The 19,724-nt window shown below is 32.0% G+C and overlaps 1 protein-coding gene across 5 annotated transcripts in view; it reads right to left on the bottom strand.

The window, feature by feature from the left end:
- Positions 1-19,724, bottom strand: part of LOC131850714 (syntaxin-1A) — a 53,394-nt gene that overhangs the window by 10,386 nt on the left and 23,284 nt on the right. For 3 of the 5 annotated variants that reach the window (XM_059201049.1, XM_059201051.1, XM_059201048.1), the window contains exons 3-7: positions 12,943-13,042; positions 3,367-3,441; positions 2,093-2,349; positions 1,464-1,601; positions 1,177-1,287 (exon numbers count right to left, since the gene is read on the bottom strand). In XM_059201049.1, coding sequence (XP_059057032.1) covers positions 1,177-1,287; positions 1,464-1,601; positions 2,093-2,349; positions 3,367-3,441; positions 12,943-13,042 — 681 coding nt within the window. Of the gene's footprint in view, positions 1-288; positions 1,288-1,463; positions 1,602-2,092; positions 2,350-3,366; positions 3,442-12,942; positions 13,043-19,724 lie in introns of those variants that run through there. The other 2 variants (XM_059201050.1, XM_059201047.1) reach the window with 2 other exon arrangements.

The raw sequence follows: 19,724 nt of genomic DNA, 5'->3' as shown, positions 1-19,724 counted from the left end.
AACATTTTCTTCAAAGTTCATGCTGTTTAGTGCGTATAGAGAAGAAATTTTGAAGATAGACTATTCATATGCATAGCATGTATTGTTGATGGTTAAAATGTAAACAGTTAAAGGTTTTATATACGAAATCACCCTTTAGTATATACATCGAAGTATGTCGCTATTAACGACTTTTACAGTATGAAAAACCTTATTGTCCTTTACCAATTAATAAGTCCGAATTAAAATGACGTATTCCATTATTTTGTTAGATAGTGAATACCTATACGGTTTGCGATGATGATTTACCTTCCGCGCCTTCACGGCCCAATCCCAGGCCCGTTTGAGGTCGTCCCGGCCGACCTCCACGTAGTCTGTCGTCTGTGACACGTGGTGCTCGATGCGATCTACCAATTCTCCCTGCTCGCGCTAAGGTCAGTGGCGCTGGGAGGGATCGGGACACCCGTTTGGGCATATCGGGCAGTCGATTGGTTCATACCGTTTTATACACAGCCCATAGAGTATGTGTTACAGGATCAAACGGAGCTGGCCCAGAACGTTATTTTTTTAGAACAAGACAGTTTTTAGTTAAGTCATAAGGTGAAAAACAAATAATTAATAATCCGGTACAAACAGAAAGTGTTGAAGTGTTGTTAATATTATATACACAACGTTGTCACAATATTTATAATCGTTTCACCAATTATTAAATTTGTTACAATCAATTCACATTTGTGATTATTATCAGTAACGAATAATTAATATACCGCATTTGTTTAGAAGTAAACAATTACCAAGCATTAGTTACAATTGTTAGATAACAAATATAACAATACGCATTAGGCAAATTACGCACACACCAAAAGTCATAAGTGACACACACAATATTCATAGTTAAATTGAGGGAGTTAAAAAGCCCATTACCAAGTGTTAGTTGGAGCACCATACAGTTAGAACACAACATACAAAGCAAATGTGTTATGCAAAAGAAACAAACAGTAAAACATGGCGTGAACCAATCACCAAAATCTCAACATAATACAAAAAAGGATCGTAATGCAATAAATGACATAACAACCAACATAATAATATGGAAAGGAATAGGAAATGGATGTAATAGACGGGGACACGGGACGAACAAAACAAAAAACAAACTATTAGCAACGAATGATTCTGCATTGGTACAATGAAACTCACCCGTCGAGCTTTGCTCTGATATTTTAGGGCCTTCTTTGTGTCTTGTGTGGCAGTTTGTACATAGTCCACAGCGTGTTCTACATGATACTCAATGCGGTCGATCATCTCACCCTGTATCCATAGGAACTGGTTTATTTTACAGACTAATTCATATTATTTCATCGCTTATCTCTAAATCTCGGCCATATGTAGTATTGATAGAAATTGACATACCGTAATATAGGTATCGTGATGTGTAATGTGTTGTAATTGGGTTGGGAGGCGTGTACGTGATATAAGTATGTGACCTGGCTTTCGACGAGCATCGCCATGTCCATGAACATGTCGTGTAGCTCACGAATGGATGTCTCTAGCTTGATGATATCAGCATGTCGCGCCTCGATGTCGGCCAGCGTTTGCTTCGCTTGTTGTGTCTCCATTATTATCTGAAATCACAATGCCATGATATGATGAATTAAGTACATAAATTATTAATGAAAACCACATGACGCAAAGTAGTAACAAACTGATACGGTGTGACAACACTAATTTAAAGACACGGCTCAATAATGTTGAATAGAACATGGCGCCTTAATTATTTTAAGTAGTAATAAGTATATATTCATGTTTATTTACTTTTTGACACAAGGAAATGGAAAAAAAAATTTCTTCATGCAAACTGGGTAGAGATATGATTATTTAAATATGAAAAATTCATACTTAATTTCCAGGTTTCCACTTTGTTTCTTGGTGAAAGTGGATCAATTTAATGAATTATTATTAACCTTGGCTTTCAGCTTGGTATACTCCTTAGAACTAACTTTATGTATACAGTACACTTTACACATGCAGTATTATTAGTATATTTTAGAGGAATTTACAATGTTTACCTTCATCTTATCACTTCGGTAGTTTTAGTATTGAATTGTGTACTTACCCCCTGAGTGAACACTGCGGAATTTCCTTGCTCCAACATTTCCTCGAGCTCATCGTCTGTGGTAGCCCTGCCGGTGATCTCCAGCTGCCGTTGTATCCTGTTCTTGCACCGATCCCTGTAATCGGTCTGCGTCCGATTGTACTCCGTCATCACTTCCACGAACTTGCGGGACAGCGTTGAGTGTTGTGTTTTTCTTATCCTGAGATCAGCCGATGATTTGTTCGAATGTTCTTCTTGCTCGATGTTCTGTTCTATGTCTGCGAAATACAATCGAATTCGTTTTAGAAGATTTATTTAAGTAATTCAACACCGCTTCAACTACGCTGATTCATTATATGTAGAATACCCTCTAATATGGTTGAGTGCAATGATGGCTGACTCATCCATCATACTCGTGACCGGGTGCTGCTTGTACGGACTGTGCAGTTCGGGTTAGGAACACTGATTAGACTATTTTCTTTTGCAATAGCATATGCTGGTGGTCACTCTATTCTCCCAAATTTGAATTTAACAATAAATCTGTATTTCAATATTTATTTGAAAATAATACGAGTTTCTTGTCAGCTCTTCTCATCTTGAAATCAGTCCGAACTGAGGGTAGACTTAACATGTCATAAGATCTGTAATAGACCTACAGTAATAAAGATATTTTGAATTTGAAATTTGAAAAATAAATATTAGAATGTTATCTTAAAAGATTATTTAGGAATACTGTTTAACTGTTCATGCTTCTATTCCTATTAAAAAACAAAAATCGCGGTTTTCCCCAGCAGTAACGATGGCGTAGGTATACTGTTTTGTATCTGCTTTTAACTCTCAGGTGTTTATCCTGTAAATTCTACTACATTATAACAACAAACACGTACAACATGAGAATTTGTACTTTTAGAAGATATATAATAGACATTAATTGAGGATTAAATTCTTTAAAATATTTCTGAACATGAAAACGTACAACATAAGTTTAGTGTTTCGAAAATATACTAGAAATTATATTTTAATAGGGTTATGTTTCTAACATAAAGTACGAGTTCAGGCCACTTGGGAAATGTCATGGTGAGTAATTCACGTTTTCTAATTTTCGTCATGCGCGACTGTGCGTCACTTGTAAAAACCGTTTCATTAAAGTTACCTTGAAAACATCGACCAAGAGTGAAGTTACAGACTAATGAACTTAAAAATGCTAGGCTATTACTTACTTGTATACGCGTTACAAGTTTAAAATTATTTTCTTATTGATTAATTAGAATAAAACGTAAATCCATACAACTTACGTTTTAATTTTCCTCTGACTTTGTTGGCATTTTTCTTAACATCCGCCATGAGATCTTCTAGTTCGTGCTTTGTCTCTGCAAATAGAAATATATCAACGTTATTGTAAACCTTGATTAACATAGAATAATATGCAACAAATATCATACCAGAAGCCTTTCTAACTCCATTTCAAAATATTTTTTTCAGTTACGATAATCAAATAATTTCATAATTTTATTACTGTAATAATTTAATGCTTTAAGAAACGTGTTAATGTCTATCTGTTAACTTTGTTAAGTGCAATATTTTTCTATAAAGATATTCTAACCAAATTTTTCATTATTCCGTAAGATTTTTTAACTCTCCTTTCATAGGAACTTCGTCCTCAAAATTAGGAATATAGCAAAAATAAAAAACAGAATTAGCACATACACTTCATGGGCTAAATCTGTCTCTTTTTGTAAAAATTTTTCAGTCGTTCTAACGCGATGTGCTTTCACAAAGCTTCGGCAATTGCTTTTTATTTTATATTTATATATATATACATATAAATAGAAAGTTTGTGAGAGATAAATTAAAATTCATCGAAATAAACCAATATAGTAAGTAAGTCTCGTATATTAACTTCTATATCACATATATCTATATCTTCTATAACACAGTAATAAGTAATTTAGACCGTAACCTAGTGTACTTATTGTGATTATTCAGATTGAGCCTATTTAACAATTTTCTTATGACTATACTGTGACTTTGTCTTAATATACAACTCTTTTATTTAATACAGCTAATCTATACTTATAATAAATCTGTAGGGAGGTCAATTCTGTACATGAAATATATTTTCAAAATAACTATCAGGGGGTGATTAGTAATCGATACTGATGCCAAAAATGCAACCAAAAATTTGTTGTCTGTCTGTATGTTCGTTATAGAAACAAAAACTACTCGACCGATTTTAAGGAAACTTGGTACAATTATTCTTCATACTCCTAGGCAGGTTATAGTACACTTTTCATCACGCTACGATCAATAGGAGCAGAGCAGTGAAGGGAAATGTTGCGAAAACACATCAAAACCACTGAACCGTGAGGAAGGACATAGGCTACTTATTTTACGAAAAACGACGGAAACGCAGACGAAGTCGCGGGCAAAAGCTAGTATTGAATAAAAGACTGTACGTGAGTTATTTTAAAAAGTATCTTATAAAAAATAAAAAGTCATTTTATTAAAAAAATAATTCTCTTGTTGGTAATTCTAGAGACTAATCGTGGCTTATTTTTAAAATGTTTATTATTATGTTGTTCTAGGTTCTAATAACAACTGTTATTGCACAAATTTAAAAGCATGTGCATAAAAATGATAATTCTACGTGTTACATTTGCCTACAGAGCAAAACAAAATTAGTCGTTTTGTTTGATATTACCGGGCCATCGACCGTACTTAGTTATTTTTAGCGCTCGTTATCTAAACCGTAAGCGAATCCACTCCACTCTTTAAATTGTATAATAAACAATTCCAATCAAATAATCTGTATAGCGAGGAGCAATTGGAGACAACTTGTTTCGATAACGAAGTTAAGCCATTACATCTCAACAAGTCCGCGGCCCTTCAGTCTCCTTATAAAGACAAACTTCAACTTTCAGAACAAAAGTAATGGCCCCTAAAACGATGTAAGATTGGAGTGTCCTCGAAGAAAGGTTACGGATATACGATTAGTACTGCAGTTTATGAGCACTGACCGAGTTAAATTGCCTATGCACGATACAATTTGACGTCTAATTGGGCAAGTTAAAAAGAAAAACTAAGACAGAAATGTCAACCAGACAAACCAAACATCTATCAACTAGTACTTTCTTGGAAATTGAAAATATTGACCTAATGTAAAAATCATTAGCCATTCTACTTCAACACGAGGTAACATTTCTCTTGTATTTTAATACAAAAAATACAAATTCTTTTTAACGCTAATAGATAATAACCGCTAACTTGGTATATAGATCAAAAAAACAGCAAACAGCGTTGTATCAGGGTTTAAAATCCAATTTTCCGCAATATTGTGACACGGAAATTGCATTTCCTGTTGGAACACTCGAGCCTATCGGTCTGCCGTCATCTGTAATTGATTGCGTACGGCAACAGGGTTGTCATCTGGTTGCGATTTGTCCAGATACATATCTCTTTAATTCGCTCTATATGGATAGAACACTACATCTGTTGTACATACAATAAATACACAAATAGAATTCATTTAAAATTTGCACATAGAGCAAAAAAAGTGATCTGTAATTAATAAATGCTTGCGTAACCTCAACAATGGCAATCTATATGTTTACCTAATAATTAAATCATTTTCAGATATTAACCCATTGTACAAATAAACGAATGGTGCTACTATTCTGCAATCAACTTCTACTTTCACAAGCTTTTGTTTATTTCACTTCACATTGCATGAGTATTTCTGTATTGCAATATTTTCGTCTTTTCAGTTCGTTTCTAATTAATTTTTCAATAATTTTCGTGCTAAAATTTTGTATACGTACGTAATTCGAATAACAATATCTTAATGACACTAATGATGCAACGGAATTATAAGGTATGTAAGGTATCGGAACTTGTAATAAAATAACATCCGAGTGGTGACGGAATAAGAATACAATTTGTCACCACACTCCTTTACATCCGGAGGATGACATAAGATGCGGTATATCGGTGCAAGATAAGGAAACCTCGAAATAAAACTCTATATCAAATGTAAAGTATACATAGTAGTCTATGTTAAGCGTATAGTAAACGAAATCCTCATCTAATAACAAAAGATTCATGTCCAATACTACAAAGATAAATGAGCGTTAAGATGATAAAGAAAACAATGCAAGCTCGTTGAAATCGGTTCATTTGTTGCGATCTAGGTAGAGTAAGGTAGAAAAATCTAATCTTCGAAAATCACCTTTACTAGACATTCGTATACTATTTGTACACTAAAATCGTATTATTTTCACGTTTATTTTTGTATTTAAATACTTAATAAAAAATTGCGTGTAACTAACCATAGACTATGGTTTCCAGTTTCCATTATGTGGGTCGTCAGTCTATTTACCGTTCAAAGTTGTAAAAAAAAACAGGACAAATCAGTACCAAGCAGTATCAAGTCCATCGATTTGAACTTGTAACATTGTTTCTTACGTAAGTCGCCAGTAATAAAGATTATAGCAATTACATATTACAAAGCTTCATATTATATTACAGAACAAAATATCCATAAAACTGAAAAATATACGTTGCAATTGTGGAAATAGCAGCATTTTATAACATAACACATATATATGTGTTATGTAATTCGTAATATTAACTTTTCATATTAACTTGGTCATTGAAAAGCCAAATAAATATTTTCATAATTCATCCAGAATTTGTGGACAAAAATAGGTCAGGTTCAGGAACATAATATTTTATTACAATAAGTCACATGTATTGCTTAAAAAATGTCTTTCTTTTACTTAATATATATGAAACAATGTTAAAAATAACTTGAACGAATTGAATTATACTAAATATACAGTCTTGACTTTAAACAATTACAAAGGAATAAAAAAAGTAATCAGACGTAAATATAAATACATTTACACCGTTACGACTATTATCACCAGAAAGGCAACAGCTGACATTTTTTTTGTTTTGTTTATCCTTATAGGAAAGGCAAAGAGTCTAAGCCCATACAGCCCTTGTCTTCAGTATCTTAGTTCTTTTACATTTTTACAGTATTTTAGTTCTTTTTACATTCTTCAGATATCTTCTACTGTAAAAATTAAATATTCATAATTGCTTTATAAGTTTAGTAAAGTCTGAATAGTGCACGGAATATTCAGATCCTATAAATTTAAATCATATTATTACATATCGGATCATATTAAATTTAAATATAAATAAACATAATTAAATAAGTTTTATTAATTTGCTTAAAAAATAAACGGATATCGTTTTAAAGTCTATGCTACAGTGTAATTTTGAAGAGGATTGTTGAGAATAAAGAGTTCGACACAGAGGATTATTAACCTTTTTGGTTTGTTACAGTAAGTTCTAATGAATGTCGTTTGTATGCAATGAGTGACCACACTACATCTATTCCTACAAAAACTCTTATCACGTCACACTCACCACTGAAGACCGAATACGACCGGCACGACCCTGAATTATAAATGAGACTTAAAGGCAGTTATTCTAAGACTTATTTCTTTAATTACAATTATTGTCAACTAAATATTCGTTAGGTAATGATAACGGCTGACCTAGTTTTTAATTACTTTCGATTAGTACATGCATATTCGTAATATATAAAATAAACACACGTCATTAATTAAAAAATATGTGTTCGCCATCGTATATTTAGATACATATTCAACTCTTGCATTTATGGCATGAAAGATACTCAAAAAGACACTCGGTGAGCATATTTGTATCCCGGCGTGGGTGACTCAAATCTGAGTTTCAGATTCAGTTTGGCCCGTAGATTATTATGTTTAGAATCAATAGATACAACTATATATATATATACGTAGCTTGTACCTGTGATTTAGTTAGCGATATACCTTGATTAACCATGACGACTAGTGGACCCTGTTCTTTTCCAAGACTACTTTATGCAATACTTTGTCACAATTGTATTGACAGTAGTAGCAGATATTGCCAAGATGAAGAAGAAAACCACTAGGAGATAACCATCGCTATCCTTCAATTCTTGTCCCTGACGGTTTTAGGTAGTAAACTCTGAAAAAGGGCGAGCACTATAAATCTATGTATGTAGATCCCAGTACTACAAGCCCAAGCATCTGACAATAGCCCAAAGTTCCCAATAAAAAATGGACTTTAACTAAACCGTGAAGTCGTAACAAAAAAACTCATTTTCAAGTATAGCATTTTATACTTGAAAATGAGTTTTTTTTGTTACGTAAGATAATATAATGTTAATAAAGACTGTACTTTATATATGAAAATCAAACAAGATGCGATACCAAATTTTGTTTTAAATGTTTATGGTAATATCAAATTGTGTAGAATAAAATAAATATTTTATTCCAAATGAACATAATATAACTGTAACGTTGATTTATGAGCATTGAAAGGGCAGCTACTACCGTACCCTAGTGGGTTAAAATATAAAGTTACAAAGGTCAATGTGCTTAAAGTTCGTCATAGGTACCTACTTGTATCCATACTTATTACTGGTGAGATATCCTGTTACGTAGATTATATTCTAATATTGGTAGATATTTAAACTCTACGCTGAGAGAACAGTTTTTTTAAAACAAACAACCATATCCCAGATTTGAGAAATTCTGGACACAATTTGAAAGGCACTTTATTTCAGGGCAACATAACAGGCTATAAGTATGTATTGTAATATAGAATAATATTTACAACACTGACAAAGTTAATGAGCAACCGGGCGAAGGTAGGTCGTCTCTAGTAATCTTATATATACGTACGTGTATATATTTATTATATAGAAGACTTTAACTGACCACTTCATTTTGACTTATTAAATTTATGCATAAGAGCGCCTAAAAATGTTGTCATACGTATACACCGCAATAATTATACAGTACTTAAGATTAATTTGAGATTCCATTATGGAAATATTTTATGGTCAATTCCAGTTACGTGAACGGAACGGAAATCCAATTAGTAAAGTTACAAATCCATCCCTCCTTCAAATTGTTAAATTACATTGACGAACAGCTGAACTATGGTTTGCTACCGATAGCGAAATGAATAAGTAATGACTGTTTAATGATTGCAAAGATATGTAAGATAATTATGTAAATGACATACTGCATTAATAGTCTACAATTTTACTAATATATAATATATTTATATGAATTAGTAAATAACGTTTTTATAAAACCCATTTAAGTGGAAGAGAAATACACCATGTTTATATAATAATACTAGCTGTGCCAGCGGTTTCATCCGCGTTAAGTTTGAATATAAAATATAGTCTATGTGTTATTCTAATGCATAACATATATTACTGTAAAATTTTATTACAAACCGTTCAGTAGTATTTGCATGAAACATAAATAATTACAAACTTTCTCGTTATATTATTAAGATTAGGATATCTAGATGTATTTGTTATTCATTTATTATATTAACTATTAGGATCATTTTATAACAGCGATGAAACTACTTTAATATTAATGAAATGTGAAAGTGATTGCGTTTATTTGAGTTATGTTGCATCGCGCCTTATCAGGTTAATGAATCCTAGTGAAACTTGACATACGCATATAATATTTGGGACAGAAATATTACATGCGTCAAAGGTAACAAGTAAATTTACCATTGAGTTTCACCTGAAAATATAATAAAATCGAAATAAAGAAGATATCTATCTACGAACATAAAAATAAAAAAGTTTGTGAAAAAATAAAATCCAATTTCACGACACCGATTCATGTCAAGTTGATCCCTTCATTTCTTCGGAGGGAATTTAATGGATTCGCATTGATTCCTTAAGCAAATTTATCAATTACGTTAAAATCCTAACTTAAATTGAAATATAAAAAGTAAAGGCAAAGCGTACGTACCAAAAGTTTTGAATTAGACTATAAAATCTAGAGTTCAATAAATTCGTATTCTTTTTATTTTTATATGTGTAATGTATGTTTAATTGTATAAATAGGTATTAAGATACTTAGCACTTTTTGCTGCGCAAAGGAAAAAGTAACAGTACCTATGTTTAGTTACTGTTTAAGTAAACATAGGTACTACAGTATAGTTGAGCAGATTTAGATTGCGGTTTAGTTGTATTCTTAATTTGTCTCTTAATCAGACTTACTAAATAACACTAGACATAAAATATTATTTATTGTTACGCTTTAGTTTTGACTAATCGCCATATTGAAATTTGGCATTTCGTTGCCAACTATTAGTACAACCTAAACAAAATAATTTCATTAGCCAGATTCAAGGGTACAAATTGAGCTCGTTTAGTTATTATAATAGACGTTATCATGAACTTGTTCGATATGATGACGACAACGACGCTATTTAGGTCGGGTCAATGGCTAATCGTGACTATTCGTAACGCTCCTGTTGAGGGCCCAGTGCTGTAGTGTGGGTCACTATAGTAAACTTGCTAGCTAGTAAGTGGCTACAGCTAAATGTTCTTGTACTTTGTTATAATAATACTTTATTAAATTGTTTAAGGTAATGTATTTTTTATTAAGGGTTTTGGGCTGTTGTCAGGTACTAAGACCTGTAGCACTGCGACCTGGATAGATCTATTGTGCTCGTTCTTTTTTCAAAGTTCGCTACCTAGACCCGTCTGGGACAAGAATTAAAGGATATTCTTAGGAGCGAAAGTTTTTACCTCCTCAGAATATAGTGTATACGGTAATGTATAAAAGGCTTGGAATTGTTAATTACATCAAAATGGTATAGTATGAAAACATTTATAGCAGTGGCCGTGTTTTCAGCACAAATATTTCTATTGTTCAGACATAGAACGCTCGATCATAAGAAGATCATATAGTATATTAAACACCTACATCACCAGGTTAGTTATTGTTTTTAAGCGAATTAAAATATAGTATACTTATAGAGATATGCTCTCAGTTCATATATCCATGTCCACGTCAAAAAGCACGGGTCCGCAGCAGTGCAACTATATCCAGTGTCTCTGGACCGGACAATTTGACATATTAGCAAAAGTTGTTGTTGTCATATTATTACCAATATATTGTTTTTTCCACAAAGTACCTACAATAATTCACATACCAATGACGGTGTGAGAGTCGATTGGCCCAATAGACTAAGGAAATAATATGGAATGCGGGAAATCAAATATTGGCTAATAATATTGCATATACATGCAATGCATATATATGCAAAATACACTAACACAAATCTTTTTTTTTTATTTAGAAATCAATGTAATCTATTTTATATAATCGTCTATTTGACTGAACGATAGGTTGAAATTACATTACAATTTTTAAATGGTATGAAAATAAATGAGGCCGTCCAGGCAATCCCGTTGCATAGAGCTCGTTTAAAGAAAAAAAAAACGTAGTAGGTACTTATTGTACACATTATATAAACGAGATATTTAACATGCTAATATTATTTAAATTATCCCGATATTAGCACGCTGTAAATAATACAGATGTAAGTGTGGAAAATAAATAAATAAATATATCACAGCAAATATATTGTTTACAAAATGTATTCAATAGAAAACCACCGTGAAAAAAGTTTATTACTATGTATAAAGATGAGATAACTTTGTAATTAGGAATATAAAGTAAAAAGGTGTAGGCGTATAATCCAGGGTTTTCATGAATTTCAAATAATCTGGCGTCAAAATCTCGTCTCAACAAAGCCCCATAGCTCATTACTCACAACAGTAACAGCTACAAATATAACAAGCATATTGTGGAGTTTATCGCGTATCACGAACTGAGTAAAATTTCATGAAACATGAAAACGCCACCAGCAGTCTAGTAGCAATGTTATTATTTCTACGTAACTCGCTATTCAATAACCCGGCATATAACAATAAACCTATTTCACCACTATTACTGGTGACTTAGAAAATAGTTGTAAATTGTTACAAAGTATGAAGTTATGAATAAATAATATGTATCTATCTATCTATCTACAAACCACAATTTGACGTAAACCAAACCATTTCATCTTGTTGAAGTAAATATAATATAAATAATCAAAACTAATATTAGAAAGAAGAAAACCATGTTTTTTTGTTTGCAATAGGTATTACAACAACTATACCGATAATACAACAAAAGTAAAAAATAAAAAAGTTTCTGTCTTAATTGTCACGATTTGATGATTATTTTCTTATATATAGACGTATGTATGTACAATATTTATTTATTCAGACAATTTTTTGCACATACGATACAAATTTTATTAGTTAACAAACATTGTATAGTTGATGAATAAATACAAGAGGCGGTCTTATTGGTATAAATAGTTTATTCTAGAAAAGCGTTGGTTGGTATATACATAATATAGATTTAATGCCTTTGCAATGAACAGATATAAGACGACGCCTTCCCGTCTGTCTGGGTAAATGCCACCAATTTCGTCTTTCATTTAATGCGCGCCCACACAAACTTAAGAGCCTACGAGTAAGTTTAATCAGCCCACGCCTAGTGCATCCATAAAAGCTCTGTGCCAAATACTACGAAAGTAGGTATGTACCATATATTTTTAGATAAGGTTCAATAAACGTTAAGTTCTTTAAAGTATTGACATTAAAATATATCTAAAATTAAAACAGAGCATGAGTATTCTCTATATAACATGCTAGTAAGTACCAGAGCAACGGAATAATTGTAGGATTTTAAATATATATTAGTTGCAAAATAAATACATCTTATATATTATGAAAGTAAATGTTCTTGATACCCGTTATTTCAATTTCATTAGGGCAATATTAGTGCAGTCAGCTTTAGTAAATATTTTAAAATAAAAAAATTGGGTACTTTGCTTGTACCCATAGAAGATGAATTATTTGCCATTTCACACACATATCAATCATCGAAAGTAATCTGATGTCAACTTACTCTCATCTGACTGCGGTGCTGATAAGATGGCACTGTGCTTCTTCTTAACCTCTTCCACATTGGCTTGAATCTTGTCTATCATCTCTCGTATCTCTTCCACCTGTCAGAAAAAAGCATAATCATTTACAAAAAAAATCGGTCCAAATTTACTGTAATAATTTATCGACTTTGCAACCTCCTTTTTGGAGTCGTTCGAAAGAGTGTTGCAATTACGGAAATTATTGGCAATAGATAATGTTACTTAGTCTTGTGTACATCATAAAGTGATCACGTTTTATCATGTATATAGAACGGTACATCCGCCTGTGCTACGTATACGCTGGTAGGACACCATCGGAGGATCATAGGATGAGGATGAAGGCAAGTCAGTTAGGCTATCGTGATGATTTCACCAGGAATTAACTACTGAAAAGGGAACCCTGTAGGTGGCAATATGAATGACGTGACTGATGGCTATAGAGTCTCTTGGCCCCATTACTAACAATCCCTCTGCCTTAGTAACATATACTAATACATACCACCTTATATAGTCTCGTAATGACTATATACTGACGTATACGATGAGATCATCAAAGCCAACAAGCACGCGGATTAAAGTTATGACGTAATTTGAAGACTCGATGACCAACACCTCCGAATATTAGTATTTATATACATATACGTTTGTAAGTAGTGACACAGAAAGGAAAAGGATTATCCTCATTCTACGTCATTAAGGCAATAACAGTACGCGGTATGTGCTCGATTTTTGAAGTGACATTTTAAAGTTACAAAAATACACATCGTCGTATCTGTTATCCCGGATCTTCATCCGGGTATTCCGGGTATTCCAGTAATTATCGATGTCATGGTGAATGCAATATTTGACAAGCTCTGATTTCGCTAGGTATATTTGAATCTAAAGCGGTGGGGTCAAATCTAACGCAGTTTTTAGGATTGATGTTTTGGTCAGCAAGTCTATCGTGGCGAATTTAGTCAATTCATAGTGGTAGTAAAAAACTTGGAGGTGTTCCTGATTATTACCATATAGCTCACTATTTCCATTACTAATAATACCCCCGTAATATTTCGGTTCAATCACTAAATAACAACATAAAAGACAGAGCAAGGAAAGCGTAAAAACTATATACAATTGTATAAGAAAGAAACAAAGTTTTTATTTATTCAATCTCTTTTCGAAAGATTTTAATACAAGATTATAAACTACAGATAGGTAGTCAAGAGGATAAAGTTACTACACCAAACAGAAAATGTCATGAGTCAGTCAAGAAAAAAGAAGCTCGAGGCGTAAAAACCAAATATCAGAATCATCTTTGTGAACCAGGGACTCAGATTAAGTACATCATTAGTAAACGACTTTACACTGGCAGACTTAATACTATAAGCTAATTACTGAAGCGAAAAGAGAGGTTCTATAGTCAGTTAATTCACACTTTATCACTCCATCATTCAAGGAGCGTCTCCAAGTCTAGACTTAACTTGAATGCTTGCTGGCAATCAGCCAATACATCTAACCTGATTTTTTCACACAAAATTTATAAGAATAAACTAAAATATATGTAGGTTATATTGATTATATGACTGTTTTGATTATTTAATATATTTAACAAAATGAGGGATAAATAATTATTATATCAGTTAAACTAGCCAATAAAGATATTAAACCACAATATAATATTCATTCTTAAACACTTTGCTTTATTATCTAAAGTAAACAACTACCGCAAACTAATAAGGAAGGAAGAAGTCCGTAATGAATGAAAAAATCTAATAACCATAGAAAATTAATAGAATATACTATTTCATAAAATATAAATGTATTTCATGAAATAGTATATTCTAGAATAAAAATACAAGAGATGCAATAGGTTATACAGTAATTTATGTACCATTTAATTAAACAATTCAACACGTGTTTGTCATTTAGAGCAGTTAATGAGTAATAGTCCACTGAGGTTTGAATAATTAACATCAGTGAAGCGAAGTGCCAGACAGAGTTAACTGTCCACGGAGTCTCTAACTGCTCGAAATATATACTGTGAAACTATACCATTGCTCTCAACTCTCAACTAAGACTATTCTGAGTTTAAGATTCATTTATTCAATGTACTTCCTGAAGTAATAATTATTAGGATATTTGTTAATAATGCCTGTCAGATCGCCCTCCACGCGGAAACCATCACCCATTTCCGAATAGCATTCACACTAGCACGATCACCAATCTATCATCATCTATACTTCTATACTAATGTTATAAAGCCGAAGAGTTTGTTTGTTTAAAAGTACTAATCGAAAAAATATATTTTGTGTTGGAAAGTCCATTTGTCGAGGAAGGCTTTAAGCTATATAACATTAGGCTACGACTAATACAAGCATACGGGGAAAATTATCCATATTTCAGGACATTGTCGCGTGCGCTGCGTAAACGATTGAAGTTATCCAAAAAATATGTACGAAGTGTTTTTGATAACCACGCGGTAACAAAGTCGCAGGCACTTCTAGTCTAAAAATATATTTAGTTTTTTATAGATCTAACTTATATACTCCATTCGGAATGCTATCAGATTACTTTCAGGATTTACTGAAATCGTTTAATTCTTTGATTTGGACTTTCGCTCCTAAACATCTTCATTCTGGTCCCAAAGTTGTTGAAATTGCTAGCAAAGTTTTAAAATTTAAAATCAAAGCTTTTCTATTACCTCCCAATAGTAACAGTCGATTTTTTAACTTTACGATAAACGTTAAATCAGATTCGGACTTTTTATCTAATGCAACATAACACAATACTAAATGTTCAAAAATTAATCAGTTTATATTGAATGTTCAAAATTTATTTTCAGGATTTGGCGAATTTTTTTCCAGACAAATAATGTTTATTATAATATCAACCCTGTATACCTAGAACTATTGATGTAACCTTGTATAAATCCATAATCTCGGCATAATCGAAATAATTCACATTACCTTCTACGAAAAACCTTGTAGGAACGTAAAAGAGATTTTAATCTAACAAATAATGAGATTACTTATTTTTATATTCATTACGAGAACATAGGATGATTTCGATGGTAATCATATGTATGTATGCGGACATAAATTAATAATCGTCGGCCAAAGTATGCTCTTGCATGTATCTTATATGTCTTATATGTATCTATGCATGTATATAATAGGTCACGTTGCTTTCCTTTGCCTAGTTTCCAATTTCCATCGAGTCGTTCGCTTTTACACACATATCAAATTATAACTACCAAAATACAATTAAATAATGAGATTTCCGCTCTCCGTGTTAGGTACATTATTAAAGTAAACTTCTACAATAAATGTTTAAGTATACATTTGGATAGTACACCTTGTACAATTACGACCAAAAGGCCATATTTAATAATACAATATGTTGCAAGATATTCTAGTTATTATCGTCTCTTACGATATTCTGAAGTATTTGATACAGATGCATGAACTAGAATTGAGTCTAACTCTAAACTTATATAGGTTATTGTAAATAAAGATAGGTACTATGATAAAGGCAGTTAAACACTTGAAATATGGACTGACTGAAAAAGGGTAAAGTGACTGTCAAATGTTTGGTACATTTGTTTGCTCATCCAATATCCATTGGTTAAGAATTTGAGGCAATATACGATGAGGTTGTATAAAATATTAATTCAGTTTATATTGTTACTGGCATAACTCCAACCACACAGCAAACACGCTTTGTTGAGTAAGTACCAAATAAATATTTAATTCGATAACACTTTTAGCAACCTATAAACCTTTACAAGTTATTTTTATCACAAATATTTATTAATAAGTGTTTGACATCCAAATTTTATAATGACACGTGCTGTATTATTAATAATGTAGTATATATATTTTTATATACGCTCCAACTTATATTTCATAGACGATACGTATTTGAATGTCCACCAATATAGATCCACTTAAGATTCAATATCCTGTAGACAGAATACAACATATTTTTTTAGATTTAATTCACCTGTATTTTTTATTCCCTTTTAGAAGGAAATACCTGTGAATATAGATTTTCAGTATATTGGTTCGAGTTAGAAAACTTAGAAACAGTTTACAGATCTGAAGAATATAGAAAATCATAATAAATATATAAATGCACACATTTTAATATGCGGTTACGAGAATATGACGTAAGTCATAGGAAAACGATGAGTTCTACTTTTATAATTTTCTATTAAATTTTAATTATATTCATCGCATTTTATTAATAAGTGCTATACTTGCTTAATAATGTAGTATATATATTTTTATATACGGAATATGTACAATATATCCTGTAGACAAATAATTTTTAATATGGGATCAACCGGTACATTTAGGTGCTGTTAAATGAACATTTTAATATGAAACCCGTAAGTCATTGTTCTACTTATTTTTTATTTTAATCGATAACACTTTTAGCAACCTATAAACCTTTACAAGTTTATTTTTATCAAAATATTTATTAATAAGGTTTGACGCTCAAATTTTATTATAATTTTCTATTAAATTTTAATTATATTCATCGCATTTGTGCTATACTTGCTAAGGAATATGTACAATATACAAATAATTTTTAGTCGCTAGGTATCCATCAGATAATAAATTGATTCGAGCTCAGACCCATGCGATGTTATTAATTTCCTCAGATCGGTTTAATCAGGCATTGTCGCCTAAGTTCAAGGCTGTAAAGGCTCAATATGAGACGGCTAAACTTGTCGCTGCGTGGTCTGTTACACGCCAATTTATCAAATTCAGTGAGATATTAACTAGTGAATTAACTGGGATATCATTCGACTGTACGAGTATCATCTTCGATATGAATTGACAGGACTATACTGTTATTAAGGACTAAAATCCTTCTCAATCTGAACATAGGTAATCGTATAGGTGTACCTAAGGTCTCTAAACTCGCATTGAGTGCTACAAATGAACATGGATATATACGACTGGTGAAATGGGTAAGCGGCGTTATGATCTTAAAGTCTGGTACTGACTACGCATACAAATGAATGCTATCCAGACGAATAATCAAATTTGTAAAATTATTGTCAACAGTAATCTGACCTCAAATGTAGGTTAAACGTCTATTTGTAATACAACTTGCAATCCTAAAGTCTCTCTAACTCTTTCATTCCAAGTTAGGGAATAATTTATTTATTGTTTTCTGTTCCATTTCACGTTGCTATGAGGAATTTTATTTAAGTACGAGTTCGTAAACAGCGGTTCTATTATCTGTATAATAAAAAAATATTTTCTATTATATAACACAAAACTTGTATCTTCAATCTCAATCGTTTTATGTATGTTAAAATAAAATAAATATATTTAGAAATGGGATTAAACCTTTAAAAAGTAAAGTGTATCTATGCGATCTATAAACAGTCAACGTTTGGAAGCATCGTCAATACCATACATAACGAAGTGGTACGCACGTAAGCACCCCTCTCGCACATACACATAATAACATGTAAATGAATTGCACGATTATGATGAATACCAAGCGCAACCTGAATATTTATAGCCCCGAGTTGTGTTTTGTAGGGTTTAATGAAAACGTATGAAGCATTCACGTCACGAAAAGAAACTGGAGACGCATTATTGTCGCTTTGGGGAAAACGGAATTAATCTCGAGCAAAACTTTAGCAGAATAATATCGTTACAGCACTCGCATATCGATAAATAAATTAAGGTTTGAGTGATAAACAATCGATCTAGTTCCTATAAAGTATATAAGGAACTCTGAAATTGTGCTATTTTATAAAAATATTGACCAGAAATTAAACAAATTATAAAAATAACGTATCTACGTCTACGCAATGACATTTAATAATCCTATAATATTAATATTACAAATGCGAAAGATTATGACATTGAAAGTATTACCCTTTCACTCAAAAACTCTGGCCGTATTCGATTGAAAGGTCTACACAGATAGATAGGATACTTTTACATGAGTTCAAGCGGGCATTACTGCGGAATATAGCAAACTAACTCTGTCAGCGAATTCGTCCGCGTGGAGTCGGACGTGGAGTTCCATACAAACTTTCTTCCCCTATTTTGTTATACCCTTAAGGGGACATTTTTACATACTTTAAACGTCATATTTGTTTTGTCTATTGTGATCAATAGTCTTAAAAATAAGTTTCAAGCTTCCAGTTTAAAAATGACGATACTTCCATAGAACCTACTCAAAACATTACAATCGTTTTTCGCTTTAAAAAAATATAGACTATGGCCGTTCTCAGGGTTATGACTATCTGTGTACCAAATTTCATTCATATCGGTTCAGTAGTTTTGACGTGATAGTGCAGACAGGCAGTTATTTTCGCACTTATAATATTAGTAAGTAAGTAAGGATAACATAGATAGAAACTGAAATACTACGAATTCACCTGTAATTTGAATGAACTATTAAATAAAATAACAATTGGTAAAAAGAAGAAAAGAGTGCGTTGTGAGAGAATATTTTCACGCCAAAATCAATTAATCGAGTAGCTAGAGGAGAGAACATAAGACCGACGATTTCAAAATTAACGTAAAGAATTGTTCGACCTCCAAATATGCAGTCTTTCGGCCGTACATTCAAGGGACGACCGGTTTCCGACTATTACAACATTTACAGGACCAATGTTTAGGATTACATACAACGTGAAAATACAACATATAAACATTGGCCAGCAATGATTTGTACTAAACGCATAATACCTACTCATTAATGTATACATGCGGCATAAAAGTAATGGGTTTATATTGTTTTTGTGCAA

Source organism: Achroia grisella, unplaced genomic scaffold (assembly GCF_030625045.1).
Source record: "Achroia grisella isolate CSIRO2021 unplaced genomic scaffold, CSIRO_AGI_Agris_v1 utg779, whole genome shotgun sequence".
In the NCBI taxonomy this organism is placed as follows: Eukaryota; Metazoa; Arthropoda; class Insecta; order Lepidoptera; family Pyralidae; genus Achroia; species Achroia grisella.
This window is presented reverse-complemented; position numbering and strand designations above follow the sequence as displayed.